Source organism: Hemiscyllium ocellatum, chromosome 10 (assembly GCF_020745735.1).
Source record: "Hemiscyllium ocellatum isolate sHemOce1 chromosome 10, sHemOce1.pat.X.cur, whole genome shotgun sequence".
Classification (NCBI taxonomy): Eukaryota; Metazoa; Chordata; class Chondrichthyes; order Orectolobiformes; family Hemiscylliidae; genus Hemiscyllium; species Hemiscyllium ocellatum.
In genome coordinates, this window is record NC_083410.1 from 96,034,500 (window position 1) to 96,050,509 (window position 16,010).

General features: G+C 44.5%; 1 protein-coding gene across 1 annotated transcript in view; it reads left to right on the plus strand.

The window, feature by feature from the left end:
* esr1 (estrogen receptor 1) overlaps positions 1-16,010 on the plus strand; it is a 305,431-nt gene that overhangs the window by 233,917 nt on the left and 55,504 nt on the right. The window contains exon 5 of the mRNA XM_060831156.1: positions 12,676-12,814. Coding sequence (XP_060687139.1) covers positions 12,676-12,814 — 139 coding nt within the window. The remainder of the gene's footprint in view (positions 1-12,675; positions 12,815-16,010) is intronic.

Consider the following 16,010-nt stretch of genomic DNA (forward strand, 5'->3'; position numbering starts at 1 on the left):
TATTAAAGACGAAAGACTTGGCCAAATATTAGATAATTTTCTTTTTTCTCTCTTGTTGGGACTGGCCAAACCCCATCAAATCTGGAGACATTGCAACAGCATTAAAATTCCTGTTTCCATGATAACAAAAATCAGTTGAAACACTACATGATTAATCAGGTAACTCATTTTAAGACCTGGAAAAGGGAGTTAATTATGGGCCCAAGTGCCACTAAGCATCATGCAGTGCCAACACAAAGCTGGGTGTGCCCTCTCCAAGTCTTTTACCCCTGAGCTCATTGACCAACATTGGCTCTCTCGTGAAAATAAATTCCTCACCTTTGTGTTCAATTCCCTCCCTGGCCTCCCTATCTATGAAACCTGGTCTAGCCATGTAAGCCTCTGGGAACTTAATTCCGGATTCTTGCGCATAAATGGCCCATTGACAGCAGTACCTTCAGCTGATGAGACAAGCTTAGGAATGCCTTCTTGCATTTGTATTTTTAATTATTTGACCGGTCACTGGCTAGGCCAGCATTAATTGCCCATCTTTAATCGCCTGGAGGGTAGTTGAGAGTCAACCACGGTGCTGTGGGTCAGGAGTCACGTGTAGACCGGACCTGGTGAGGGCAGCAGTTCCCCTCACTAAAGGGCATTAGTGAACCAGGTGGGTTTTTCATGGTCATTGTTCGACTCTTAAATCCAGACATATTTAATTGAATTCAAATTCAACCATATGTTGGGACTAGTACTCCTGGAAACATCAGGTTCCTCAGCATCTCCTCAGTTATCTTTGGAAGCTCTCCACACAGGAGGCAATCTCATGTCCTGCTACTACACCTCTTCAGCACCTCTTCATTCATGTAGAATGATACATCATAGAGGCCATTCAGCCCATTAGGGTTGTTTTGAAATCTGCTGTGGTGGGATTTGAACCCAGGTCCCAGAACATTATCTAGGAGGCTGGATTAATAATCCAGTGATAAATCCAACGGGCTGTTGCTTCCCCCTCCTCCTCACCACCATCGCTCTTCCCTCCTTCGAGACTGAATCATTTAAGACTATATTCAGCAAAATTTGGAAGAATTAGGAGAATCTTATAGAAACCTGTAAAATTCTGAACACGGTAAATGCAGGAAGAATGTTCCCAGTGGAGCCAAAAAACAGTCTAAGGATATGACGTACCCATTTAGGACTGAGATGAGGATAAACTGGAGAAGCTGTGAGTATTTATTATAGCAGTAACTACACTTTTAAAGGACTTTGCTGTCTCTAAAGCACATTGAGACATCCAATGGTTTGGAATGGCACTATACAAATATGAAGTTTTCTTTCCGTAGACCACAGATTGGTAGAAAATCATGAAGGGTTTTGATAGAGTAAACAAGAAGAAAATTATCTCTAATGGAGAAAGTACAATATCCAGAGAAGGCACTTGAATGAAAAAGTACTGAAGAGATGTGTGGTGAGCTTCCAAAGATAACTAAAGAGATGCTGAGGAACTCAATGTGTCCCCAAGAGGACCAGTCAGTCCAGGATTGAGCCTTGTCTTTGCCGGCAGGTCTCTAACAAATGTGTGTGACCATGATACAGGGAGCGTTAGGAGCCCAGTGCTGTTGGTCGTGTGGGGGATAGGGAGGAGAACCAAACTGCAAGAGAAAGACCAATTACTATGAACCCACTCCTGATGTTTCAGCTGCTGTCCAACAGTCATTGTTCAGAGAAATAAAACTAGGGGTCAATGTACTATCTAGCTGGCTGTAATTATGTGGTATCTAGATCTGCTGTAAATGATTTTGTGTATAATCTCAGGCATCCATTGAACCGTATTAGCGGTAGTGGGAGTGGGTGACATTGTTGTTCAATGGGTACCACTGCTGCCTCACAGCGTCAGGGATCTGGGTTCGAATCCATCGCTGGGTGACTGTCTACATGGAGTTTGCACATTCTCCCCATGTCTACGTAGGTTTCCTGTGGGTGCTCCCATATTCTCTCACAGTCCAAAGATGAACAGGTTAGGTGGACTAGCTATAGGAAATGTAGGGTTATAGGGTAAGGGTTTGGGTCTGGGTGGGATGCTCTTCGGAGTATTGGTGTGGACTCGATGGGCTGACTGGCCTAATTCCACACTTTAGGGATTGGTTTTTTTAAATCCCTATCACTTGGAAAATGACATCAGAAACAGTGCAGTTGAAAATGATCTAAAAGAGAGTTGGCTACTGAAAGAAACAACAAGGAAACTTGTTTAAATAAATAGAATTGTCGGCAACTTTGAGTGACCGGGTCTGTCAAAATGGCTGGATATTTTCTGCTCCCTGTTGCTGTGGAAATGAACATAGAACATAGAACATAGAAGGATACAGCGCAGTACAGGCCCTTCGGCCCTCGATGTTGCGCCGACCAAATCCTACCTAACCTATACTAGCCCAATAACTTCCAAATGCCTATCCAATGCCCACTTAAATGACCATAAAGAAGGAGAGTTCACCACTGATACGGGCAGGGCATTCCATGAACTCACAACCCGCTGTGTGAAGAATCTACCCCTAACATCTGTCCTATACCTACCTCCCCTTAATTTAAAGCTATGTCCCCTAGTAACACCTGACTCCATTAGCGGTAAAAGGTTCTTAGTATCTACCCTATCTAAACCCCTAATCATCTTATACACTTCTATCAGATCTCCCCTAAACCTTCTCTTCTCCAATGAGAACAGCCCCAAGTGCCTCAGCCTTTCCTCATAAGATTTTCCTACCATTCCAGGCAACATCCTGGTAAACCTCCTCTGCACTCGTTCTAAAGCTTCCACATCCTTCCTATAGTATGGTGACCAAAACTGCACACAATACTCCAGATGAGGCCTCACCAGAGTCTTATACAACTGCAACATGACCTCAGGACACCGGAACTCAATTCCTCTGCCAATAAAGCCCAGTACACCATATGCCTTCCTCACAGCACTATTTACCTGGGTGGCAACTTTCAGAGATCTGTGTACATGGACACCAAGATCCCTCTGCTCATCCACACTACCAAGTAGCCTACCATTAGCCCAGTAATCCATCATCTTGTTATTCCTACCAAAGTGAACGACTTCGCACTTAGCTACATTGAATTCCATTTGCCACATTTCCGCCCAGCTCTGCAACTTATCTATATCCCTCTGTAACCTACCACTTCCTTCCTCACTATCCACAACTCCACCGACTTTTGTGTCATCCGCAAACTTGCTTACCCAGCTTTCAAGTCCTTCCTCTAGATCATTTATAAAGATAACAAAAAGCAATGGTCCCAAAACAGATCCTTGTGGTACACCGCTAGTAACTGCGCTCCAAGATGAACATAATCCATCAACTACTACCCTCTGTCTCCTTCCAGCCAGCCAATTCCTAATCCAAACCTCTAATGTATCCTCAATGCCATACCTCCGAAGTTTTAGCATTAGCCTACCATGGGGAACCTTATCGAACGCCTTACTAAAATCCATATACACAACATCTACTGCTTTACCCTCGTCCACCTCCTTAGTCACCTTCTCAAAGAACTCAATAAGGTTTGTGAGGCACGACCTGCCCTTCACAAAACCATGCTGGCTATCCCTGATCACGTTATTCCTACCCAGATGTTCATAAATCTTATCCCTTACCATTCTCTCTAAGACTTTGCCCACCACTGAAGTCAGACTCACTGGCCTATAGTTACTAGGGCTATCCCTACTCCCTTTCTTGAACAATGGGACCACATTCGCTATCCTCCAGTCCTCTGGTACTATTCCCGTTGACAATGGCGACATAAAAATCCAGGCCAATGGCTCTGCTATCTCCTCCCTAGCTTCCCATAGGATCCTGGGGTAAATGCCATCAGGCCCAGGAGACTTATCTATATTCATCCTTTCCAATATTCCCAAAACCTCTTCCCTGCATATTTCCAGGGCATCCATTCTAATTATTTGTGATTCCATATTCACATCAGCAACAGTGTCCTGTTCCTGAGTGAATACTGATGAAAAGTACTGATTTAATGTCTCTCCAATCTCCTCCACCTCCACACACAACTTCCCACTACTATCCTTGACTGGACCGATACCTACCCTAGTCATCCTTTTATTCTTGACATACCTATAGAAAGCCTTTGGGTTTTCCCTAATCCTACCAGCTAAAGACTTTTCATGTCCCCTTCTCGCTTCTCTTAGCTCCCTCTTTAGCTCCTTCCTGGCTACCTTATAACTCTCAATCGCCCCTACTGAACCTTCACGCCTCATCTTTACATATGCCGCCTTCTTCCCTTTCACAAGGGACTCCAATTCCTTACTAAACCACGGCTGCCTCCCAAGGCCCTTTACACCATGCCTGACTGGTACATACCTATCGAGGACACGCAGTAGCTGCTCCTTGAACAATCCCCACATCTCATTAGTGTTCTTCTCTTGAAGCCTGTTTTTCCAATCCACACATCCTAAGTCATGCCTCACTGCATCATAATTTCCCTGCCCCCAGCTATAGCTCTTGCCCTGCGGCGCACGATTATCCCTCTCCATCACTAAAGTAAAAGTCACCGAGTTGTGGTCACTGTCCCCGAAGTGTTCACCTACCTCCAAGTCTAACACCTGGCCTGGTTCATTACCTAGAACCAAATCCAATATAGCCTCCCCTCTTGTTGGCCTGTCGACATATTGTGTCAGGAAACCCTCCTGCACACATTGTACAAACACCGACCCATCTAATGAACTCGAGCTATAGCTCTCCCAGTCAATATCTGGGAAGTTAAAGTCCCCCATAACAACCACCCTGCTACCTTCACTCTTTTCCTGAATCATCCTCGCAATATTATCCTCTACTTCTCTAGGACTATTAGGAGGCCTGTAGAAAACACCTAACAGGGTGACCTCACCTTTCCTATTTCTAACCTCAGCCCAAACTACCTCAGATGGCAAGTCCTCTTCCATCGTCCATTCCACTGCTGTGATACTATCTTTGACAAGTAATGCCACGCCTCCCCCTTTTTTACCCCCATGTCTGATCCTACTAAAACATTTGAACCCTGGAACGTGCAACAGCCATTCTTGTCCCTGTTCTACCCACGTCTCTGTAATGGCCACAACATCGAAGTCCCAGGTACCAACCCACGCTGCAAGTTCACCTACCTTATTCCTTATACTTCTGGCATTGAAGTATACACACTTCAATCCACCCTTCTGGTTACAGGCACCCTCCTTAGAGATCGCTGCATTATTCCTAACCTCTCTACACTCAAGGTCCTGTACCCTAAAGCTACAGTCCTGGTTCCCATGCCCCCGCGGAGTTAGTTTAAACCCTCCCAAAGAGCACTAGCAAACCTCCCCCCAAGGATACTGGTGCCCCTCAGGTTCAGGTGTAGCCCATCCTTTTTATAGAGGTCCCACCTTCCCCAGAAAGGACCCCAGTTGTCCAGAAACCAGAATCCCTCCCTCCTGCACCATCCCTGTAGCCACGCATTTAACTGCTCTCTCTCCCTATTCCTCGACTCTCTATCACGTGGCACGGGTAACAAACCAGAGACTACAACTCTGTTTGTTCTAACTCTGAGCTTCCAACCTAGCTCCCTGAAAGCCTGTCTGACATCCTCACCCCTCTTCCTACCTATATCGTTGGTGCCAACATGGACCACGATCTGGGGCTGCTCCCCCTCCCCCTTAAGGACCCGGAAAGCACGATCAGCGACATCACGTACCCTTGCACCTGGGAGGCAACATACCAAACGTGAGTCCCTGTCGCCCTGTCGCCCCCACAAAACCGTCTGGTATGAATCCAAATTATAATTTTTGGCCAATCTCACCAGTTAAACTATGAATTGCAACAGAATTAAATAAAAAGACTGAGCAACTTAGAGTAGCAATCCTGCTATCTGTGTGTGGAAGGAGAGTTACAAGCCATATTGCAGCTTCGGCCTCACTGAGGAGCAGAAAAAGCCAGTCAGGAGAGATTTTGCTCTCACAATGCATTGTGAACCTTCTGTTAATGTTACTGAGGGATGGTATGCCTTCAACATTAGAGCTTGGCGGTAGAGGGAGAATATTGACCAGAGTGTGGCCACACTGCAAAATCTAGCTGAAACTTGAGAGTTTGGACAACTGAAAGCATCTCTCATAAGAGAAAGGATTTTCTTAGGCATAAGAGATCCTGCAGTAAGAGCATGTCTGCTGAGAAAGTAGAAAGTCACTCTCACGAAAGCTAGTAACTGCAGGTGCTTTGAGATTGTCCAGCATCAGCAAGATTGCAAGGGGGAGAAGAGTGTTATGCTGTGAGACTATTCCAGTCCAAACATGAACAACTTATTGTAAACAAGGATGAAATATTTGCAGAAAGATCAAGGTCAGTGCAGGACATATTTCAGAGAACGTCATGTAAATTAAAAGGAAAACATGTCGAGCATGGGGAAGGTATTGCCCTAAGTGCAGAAGGTTTGGCATGCAAGTGTTCAGCTGGAAAGAATTAAAACAAGCCAATAAAGTTGGATTCTGGAGACATATCAGTCAGTGAGTCTGAAAAATCATTCTAGACCATACAACAGGTTCATCTTGTCAGGTTTAATGGTGATAAATGGGTTTGTGACTGTTAGACTAATGAATGCAGAAAGGGAACATCAAGTGAATGGGACATGTGAGTGAGACACTAGTGCCTCTTACAACATCATAGAATCTTAGTATTGCTATAGTGTGGAAGCAGGCCATTTGGCCCGTCGAGTTCACACCGATCCTCTGAAGGGCATCCACCCAAACCCAAATCCCTACCCTATCCTTGTGACCTTGCAGTTCCCATGGCTAATCCACCTAGCCAGCACATACCTGAACACCATGGGCAATTTACCTTAGCCAATCCACCTAACCTGCAGAGCTTTGGACTGTGGGAGGAAACCGGAGCACCCGGAGGAAACTCATGCTCAACTCCTGTCTCTGGCGCCGTGAGTTTGCAGAAATTACTCAAGGTGGTGACTTGAGCTGAAGCCTTGAAAATGAAGTTGAGGCTATAGGATAGGACAATGTTCATTCCAAGCTGGTAGCCCAGTGCGAAAGGAAGAATGAAGGTCCAGAGTCACAGATAGTGGACTTTGAAATTCACTCATCTTAGCTGAAGCAAGAATAAACCTTGAATTGTTAACCCGTTACAATCCAGAAGAAATTTGCAGCATTTTGCAGACCACAAATGACTGAACAGACCCTAAACAATTACAAAAATGTTTGCAGGTCTTGAATTCATTCCCAGTGAATATTATCTAAAGGTGAACTTGAGACTGAGGCTAGACACTTTATTACCAAGGAGGTATATGCAGGAAAGTAGAGTTAAGGTGAAAGCCAGATCAGCCACAATTGAACCGAATGGAAGAAAGGGTCAAATACCGACTCTTATACATTGTTTACATGAATATAGAACATTACAGCTCAGTACAGGCCCTTCAGCCCTCGATGTTGCGTTGACCCATGAAACCAATCCCAAGCCTATTTCTCCTACATTATTCCATTTTCATCCATATGTTTATCCAATGACCATTAAATGCCCCTAAAGTTGGCGAGTCTACTACTGTTGCAGGCAGTGTGTTCCACGCCCCTGTTACTCTCTGATGAAAGAAACTACTTCTGACCTCTGTCCTATGTGTCCTATTTTCTGGCACCAACCAGTTCTGAAGAAGAATCCTGCCAGTCAAAGCATTAACTCTGCCTCTCTCTCCACAGATGCTGTCAGACCTGTTGAGTTTCTCCAGCATACTGTATTTCAGATTTCCAGCATTTGCAATAATTTGCTTTAACTCCTTTTGACATGATTTATTTATAAACCAGTACTGCATCTGCTGTGTAGAGTTCCAGCTGCCCTCAATGCGAAAGAGAAGCTAGAGGAGCTAGAAAAGGAGGGAATAATCATGATGGGGATAACTCCTCCAGAGAGCACAGGAGCCAGGTTTCCATCAACCTGGACAACTTAGAGTCGGCATAGGATCCAAAGGATCTGAATCAAGCTCTGAAAAGATTTCATTGCCCCCAAGCCAACCACAGAAGAAACTTTGTCACAAGGCAAAGCAAAGGGGTTCCTGCTCTTGAGGGAAAGGATGGTCATTAGCAAATGAATTTGGATCATAGAATCCCAACAGTGTGGAAGCAGGCCATTCAGTCCACATCAACCGTCCGAAGAGCATCCCACCCAATTCCTGTAACTCTGCATTTTCCATGGCTAACCCACCTAGCCTGATCATCCCTGGGCACTATGGGCAATTCAACATGACCTATCCACCCTAACCTGCACGGCTTTGGACTGTGGAAAACCAAAGTACCAAGAGGAAACCCACACAGAAACTGGGAGGATGTGTAAAATCCACACAGACTGTCGCCCAAGGCTGGAATCAAGTCCGGGTCCCTGGTGCTGAGAAGCAGCAGTGCTATCTACTGAGCCACAGTGCCATCCTAATGAAAGTAGTGTTTTTCAAACTGCACTCTGTTCAGGAGATACAGATGTTTGCATCTGGAATTTGGTATTTTCACTGCCTTGGAGGAATATCAGTCTATACATATGGTAGTCGGGGATCTGCTAGGAGTGGAAGCTAAAATGGATGGTCTGCTAGTCTATGGATATGGAGGTACAATGGATGAAGCCATCACAGAACAAGTGTGCCTGCTACAGAGAACACATCAGATGAAGCTGAGATTGAAAATGAAACAGACGCAATTAAAAATGCCTGAAGTTAGGTACCCAGGTCATGTAGGAGAAAGTGAGGACTGCAGATCAGAATCGAAAAGTGTGGTGCTGGAAAAGTACAGCAGGTCAGGCAGCATCCGAGGTGCAGGGGAGTCGTCGTTTTGGGCATAAGCCCTTCAGGAATGTACTGAGGTCATGTACTGAGCATTAAAGGATTGTTGGAATGACCTAGTGACTCTGGTGATCCAACTGAGGTGTTTGAAATGTTCCTGGAAATGATTGGGTTGGCAGAGAGTATCTGTTTCCTCTTGCAAGTGAAGGGTAAAAATTTAAGAGCAAGACATTCATAAGCATTTTCTCTGGACCGTCTGGAACTCTGTTCCAAGAGAGTTTGTGAATGCTAGCATCCACCACTTTAGAGTCTGAGATCGACGGATTCGTTAAATAAAGGTTATAAGGAATATAGAATAAATGTGAGCAGGTGATGTTGAGGTACAGGTTAAGTGAATAGCAGAACAGGCTTGAGGTGCTGAATGCAGCATCCAAGGAAAAGAAAATTCGACGTTTCGGGCATAAGCCCTTCATCATAAGCCTTTCCTGATGAAGGACTTATGCCCGAAACGTCGAATTTCCTGTTCCTTGGATGCTGCCTGACCTGCTGCGCTTTTCCAGCAACACATTTTCAGCTCTGATCTCCAGCATCTGCAGACCTCACTTTCTCCTTGAGGTGCTGAATGGCCTAATCCTGTTCCTATGTGCCTCTCTACATATGAGTTGGCTCTGGGAAAACTAAAAGAGAAATGTTGGTCCTCATGCTTGTAAGTTTTACCTCCATTGTTACATGGAGCTGGAATGGATCTCAGGAGAACAGTATCATCAGATCATACTCACCCATCTCCCGAACCTCCTGAGCTCTTGGAAGGTGCTACATAAATGCAAGTATTTCTTTCATCAGCAGTTGACTTGAAACAATCTGGGAACTGTGGTCTCTCAGCAACCATTTATCTTATAAGTCGCACATTCAGGCCTTGTTTTCACATTTTCATTGAAAATCCCTGTATTTACATTTGAAAGGAGCAAACAAGCCACAAAGGCTTTCTGGACAAAGGTGGCGCTGCTGTCTGTCTGTTAGGACAACATTGAACATAGAATATTCCAGCGTCGTACAGGCCCTTCGGCCCTCGATGTTGCACCGACCTCTGAAACCAATCTGAAGCCCATCTAACCTACACTATTCCATTATCATCCATATATCTATCAAAACTTCATGGTTTCTATTTAGTTGTGAACATGGGAAACCTTGTAGCAGAAACACTTGACAAAATTTGGAGGGGGCAGATGTAAGTTCTGTAATATATAAAGATTCTTCTTAGCGAGAGGCAGGTAAATCTCGTCATCAGAATTTGTCTATCAACCTGTCAGATATCCTGTGAATAAATAAATCTCTCCTAAACCTTTCTCTCAGGTGTTCATTGTGAAACCTCACTCAGAGAGATTTGAAGGTAATGTGTGGAGATGTCCAAACTCATAGCTGTGTACCAGGAAATGAGATTGTGTTATAGACTGTACTGCTTTAAAAATAACAAAGGTTTTACACAAAGTAGGAACATAGGAAAGAACAAAGGCAGGCTATTCAGCCCCTCAGGGCTATCCCACCATTCGGTTAGACTCAGTTCATTTATATCTTAATTTAATATGCCTGTCATGTTTCCATACCTTTAAAGCCCTTGTCAAACAAACATGTTGAAATATTCCAATGTCCTTCTCTCAATAGCTTTGTATGGAGAGAGGTCCTGATTTCCAGTACCTTTTGTGTGGATAAGTGATTTTTGAACCCAGCCTGAACAGCCAAGTTCTGATTTTGTGTTTATGCTTGTCTGTTCTGAGCCACAACCGCTCCCCCCCCCCCCCCCCCCAGCAGAGGAAATAGTTACTTCCTATCTAGATATTTTCCGAATCAACCTGTTCACCGATGTTCTGAAACACATCCAGTGAATGTAGGCCTCATGGCTCAAAGGTAGCCTTACTACTATTGTGCCACAATAGCCTCTTTCTCCTACCTATCTTACCAAATCCTTAAGTCGTCTTAGCCACCTCAATTAGGTCATCCCTTTATAAGCAACAAAGAACAGTACAGCACAGGAAGAGGCCCTTCGGCCCTCCAAGCCTATGTTGACGCATTTTGCCCTTCCATACTAAAACTGTCTTCACTTACTGGATCTGTATCCCTCTATTCCTTTCCTATTCATGTATTCATTCAGGTCTTGAATGCTGTTGTTGTGTCTGCTTCCCCCATCTCCTCTGGCAGCGTGTTCCAGGCACTCACCACTCAATATGTGAAAAACCTGCCTCGCACATCTGTTTAAACTTCCTCCCGTGCACCTTTAACCTGTGTCCCCTCATAATTGACCCCTCCACCCTGGAAAAAAGCCTCATACTTTCCATTCCATCCATGCCATTCACAATCTTTTAAACTTCTATTTGATTGCCCCTCAACCTTCTGCGTTCCAGTGAAAACAAACCCAGTCTATCCAACCTACCTTCATGGCTAAAGTCCCCCATGGTGAAAGTGAGGACTGTAGATACTGGAGAGCAGAGTCAAGAGTGTGGTGCTGGCAAAAGCCCCAAAACGTTGATTTTCCTGCTCCATGGATGCTGCCTGATCTGCTGTGCTTTTCCAGCACCACATTCTTGGCTAAAATCCCATATACCAGCAATATCCTGGTATACCTTTTTTCTGTACCCTCTCTAAGGCATTCACATCAGTCTGGTACTGTGGTGACCAGAACTGTACGCAATATTCCAAATGTGGCCTAACTAAAGTTCTATAAAGCTGCTGTATAACTTGTCTATCCTTATAGTCAGTGCCCCTTCCAATGAAGACAAGCATGTCATAAGCCTTTTTTACCAGCTTATCTACCTGTGCTGGCACCTTCAGTGATCTGTGGACCTGCACACCCAGATCCCTCTGCGTATCAATATTCCTAAGGGTTATGTCATTCATTGTATAATTTTCACCTGTACTTGACCTTCCAAAATGCATCACCTCACCTTTGTCCAGATTAAACTCCATCTGCCATTCTTCTATCCATGCCTCCAATGATCTATATCCTGCTGTATCCTCTGACAATCCTCCTCATTATCCGCAACTCCATCAATCTTTGTATCGCCTGAAAAATTATTAATTAGACCAGCTATGTTTTCCTCTAAATCATTTATATAATTCATGAACAGTGGAGGCCCCAGCACTGATCCTTGTGGAACACTACTAGTCACAACCCTCCATTGCGAAAAGCGTCCTTCCACTGCCACCCTCTGTCTCCTGTGACTAAGCCAGTTCTGCATCTATTTTTCCAGCTCACCCCGATATCATGTGACATCACCTTTTGTACCAGTTTGCCATAAGGCATCTTGTCAAAGGCTTTACTGAAGCCCATGTATACAGCATCAGCCGATTTTCCCTCATCAACTATCTTCGTCACCTCCTCAAAAAAGTTGATTAAGTTAGTGAGCCACAACCTCCCCCATACAAAGCCATGCTGTCTGTCACAAATGAATCCATTTGCTTCTAAATGTGTATAGTTCTAGTCCCTGAGAATCTTTTCCAATAATTTCCCGACCACCAAAATGAGACACATGGGTCTGTAATTTCTAGGATTATCCCCGCTTCCCTTCATAAACAATGGGACAACACTGACTATTTATCTATGATTTATCTATTAATCTATGATGGTCAAGAGAATACAAGATCAGATTGTGCAACAGGTCCTGATAACTTGATCCTTTTTGCCAGCTACATTTGAAGAAATTGTCAATGGTATTACACAATGTAGCCAAGTGCATTAACAGAGTTGAATGGTCTTTGATTCATGTGGTCAGTGTCAATGTAATCTGTACATACTCGCTCCAAACTGAGCCCGGTGCTGAACTGTCAGTGTCATGTACAAATGTGTGTTCACTCTCTGCCTTGTGTTCACGGTCATTCGTATGTCTGTGTGTGTCTCTAATGCAGTCTTTTCCCCCACTCCCCCAGGATTTGTGGATTTAACACTTCATGACCAGGTGCAACTGCTGGAATGCTGCTGGTTAGAAATTCTGATGATTGGCCTTGTCTGGCGCTCCATGGAACATCCTGGAAAGCTCATATTTGCACCAGATCTGGTTTTGGACAGGTACTCCCATCTTAGTTCATTAGTTTGTACAGATGTGGTTTTGGACTCTTGCAGATCCTTAAGGTACATTGGCCAAATGCGTTATCCTGAGCCAAAGTCCTTTCTTTCCTGAACACACTTCTGACTCCGTGTGGATGGGCTGAGGAACACAGGCTGTAGAAACACTTCTTGCTTCAACTCTAAAGATGGTTAGTGCTGGTTGGAGGCAGGATTATAACACGGTAACACTCCAGAAGCAAATTATTATGAGTGCTGCCAGCGTCCACACTGTAAGTAATCTAATCTAATCTAATCATATGGTGGCACAGTGGCTCAGTGGTTCGCACTGCTGCCTCACAGCGCCAGGGACTTAGATTTGATTTCCAGCCTCAGTCTGTGTGGAGTTTGAACATTCTCCCCGTGGCTGCACAGATTTCCTCCGGATGCTCCGACTTCCTCCCACAGTCCAAAGATGTGCAGGTTAGGTGGATTGGCCATGGGAAATGGAGGGTGATAGGGTAGGGGTGTGGGTCTGTGTGGGATGCTCTTTGGAGGGTCAGTGTGGACTCGATAGGCCAAATGGTCTGCTTCCACGCTGTGGGGATTCTATGATATCCCGCTCCACCATACCCAAATCCGATCTTTTAGATTGGACATTGGATTTTGTGAAGCACATTTACAGGCAAGAAGTGGACAAGTTGGCAAGCAATGGTCCAAGTATGTTTGTTCCACATTCTCACTGTTTGCGTCCTGCTTCTCTGCAGGCGTCTAAGTACCTGAATAGGGGGCTGCTTAAATAGGCAAGCTAGTGCCAATTTGGGCCCCTATTATTGGTAAACTGGGCAGTAAATGGCAAGAACAGTCATGCAATGGTGTACTACTGTCGACACTCACTAGCCAAGCCAGTAATCTAGAGGGATTGATTCACTTGCCTTATACCAGAGCTGGGAATAAGGAGCTTTCCCAGCTCCGCAAACACAAAGCATTGCCAACCATCGCTCACCTTCACTCCAATTTCCTCATGTCGAGTGGGGAGTTTAAAATTAGCTGAAGAGAATCCTGGAGTGACAGTATGGGAGGGTGAGAAGGATAGAGAGCATATAAATGTCTAAATATGCGCAAACTCAACAGACTGGGAAAGCACACTGAATCACACAACTGCAAAGTGTTGGGTAGAATAACAAATACATTTTACACACTGTATACAAAGTAATGTGACCTTCTGAGAGAAATGGGAAAACAATGTTGAAAAAGTACCCCAGTCAATGGGGCTGCAGTTCCTTCCTTGTGATTGTAACTTTCACAACAGAGAAAGATGTTAGCAAATCATAATGGGGCAAGATGGTGGAAGAGTGTCCACCAATTTTATATCCTTGTATCAGGTTGTCCCTCAGTTTTACATGCTGCATGGGCAGGAGATTAGGAGTTGGAGAGGGAAAGAAAAAGAGTCTGTCTTTGCTTTCCCTGGGATTGCAGCAATGTCTGGTAGAGCTGCTTAGTTCCTTAAGAAAGTCCAATACAATGGAAGCAGAGAAGCAACTCACAACCGTGTTGATACTGCAGATTAGGGAGAAACAAAATTGCATTTCTGTTCTATTTCTGCCACATTCTGAATTTGGTGGTTCTTGAATTTGGACCTCTGTTAACGTCGACGAAAGTTCCAAATTTGAATTTGTTACTTGACTTATCCACATCTAACTCAGATTTGCAGTCAGTCTTGGCCTGTGAAACAACACTCGATCAGTCCAGATACATTTTTGAAAGTTGCACATTTGAAGCATACCTTTGAGGCTCCAGTGTTCACAGTGACTGTACTCTTGCCATTTGCAAGATGTGCGATACATCCAAAAGGCTTTCCATTAACTTTCAGTAATTTTTCTTGGCAACACGTATGTTTAAACATGAAAGAATCTCTGGCAAGTGGCTGTGTGACTGGAACAGAAATTGAAACCTTGATTAGTAATGCAGTTGACATCTTCATGGGGAGAGGTAGGATGTTGATATGGGACCTAGGGTCCATGAGATTGACAGAAAAAGGATTGCTGTAGATACCAGACTGACAGCTTTTAAAATCACCGCTCTCCATGCAGCAAAGGATTTGTTTACATAGAGTCATAGAGATGTACAGCGTGGAAACAAACCCTTCGGTCCAACCCATCCATTCCAACCAGATATCCCAACCCAATCTAGTCCCACCTGCCAGCACTCGGCCCATATCCCCCCAAACCCTTCTTATTCATACACCCATCCAAATGCCTCTTAAATGTTGCAATTGTACCAGCCTCCACCACTTCCTCTGGAAGCTCATTCCATACACGTACCACCCTCTGTGTGAAAACATTGCCCCTTAGGTCTCTTTTATATCTTTCCCCTCTCACCCTAAATCTATGCCCTCTACTTCTGGACTCCCTAACCCCAGGGAAAAGACTTTGCCTATTTACCCTCTCAATGCCCCTCATAATTTTGTAAACCTCTATAAGGTCACCCCTCAGCATCTGGCGCTCCAGGGAAAACAGCCCCAGCCTGTTCAGCCTCTCCCTGTAGCTCAGTTCCTCCAGCCCTGGCCACATCCTTGTAAATCTTTTCTGAACCCTTTCAAGTTTCACAACAACTTTCTGATAGGAAGGAGACCAGAACTGCACGCAACATTCCAACATTGGCCTAACCAATGTCCTGTACAGCCACAACATGACCTCCCAACTCATGTACTCAATACTCTGACCAATAAAGGAAAGCATACCAAACACCTTCTTCACAATCCTATTTACCTGTGACTCCACTTTCAAGGAGCTATGAACCTGCACTCTTTATTCAGCAACACTCCCTAAGACCTTACCATTAAGTTTTGCTAAGATTTGCTTTCCCAAAATGCAGCACCTTGCATTTACCTGAATTAAACTCCATCTGCCAATTCTCAGCCCATTGGCCCATCTGGTCAAATCCTGTTGTAATCTGAGGTAATCCTCTTTGCTGTCCACTACACCTCCAATTTTGGTGTCATCTGCAAACTTACTAACTGTACTTCTTATGCTCGCATCCAAATCATTTATGTAAATGACAAAAAGTAGAGGGCCCAGCACCACACTCCACTGGTCACAGGCCTCCAGTCTGAAAAACAGCGCTCCACCACCATCCTCTGTCTTCTATTTTTGAGCCAGTTCTGTATCCAAAAGGCTAGTTCTCCCTGTATTCCATGAGATCTAACCTTGCTAATCAG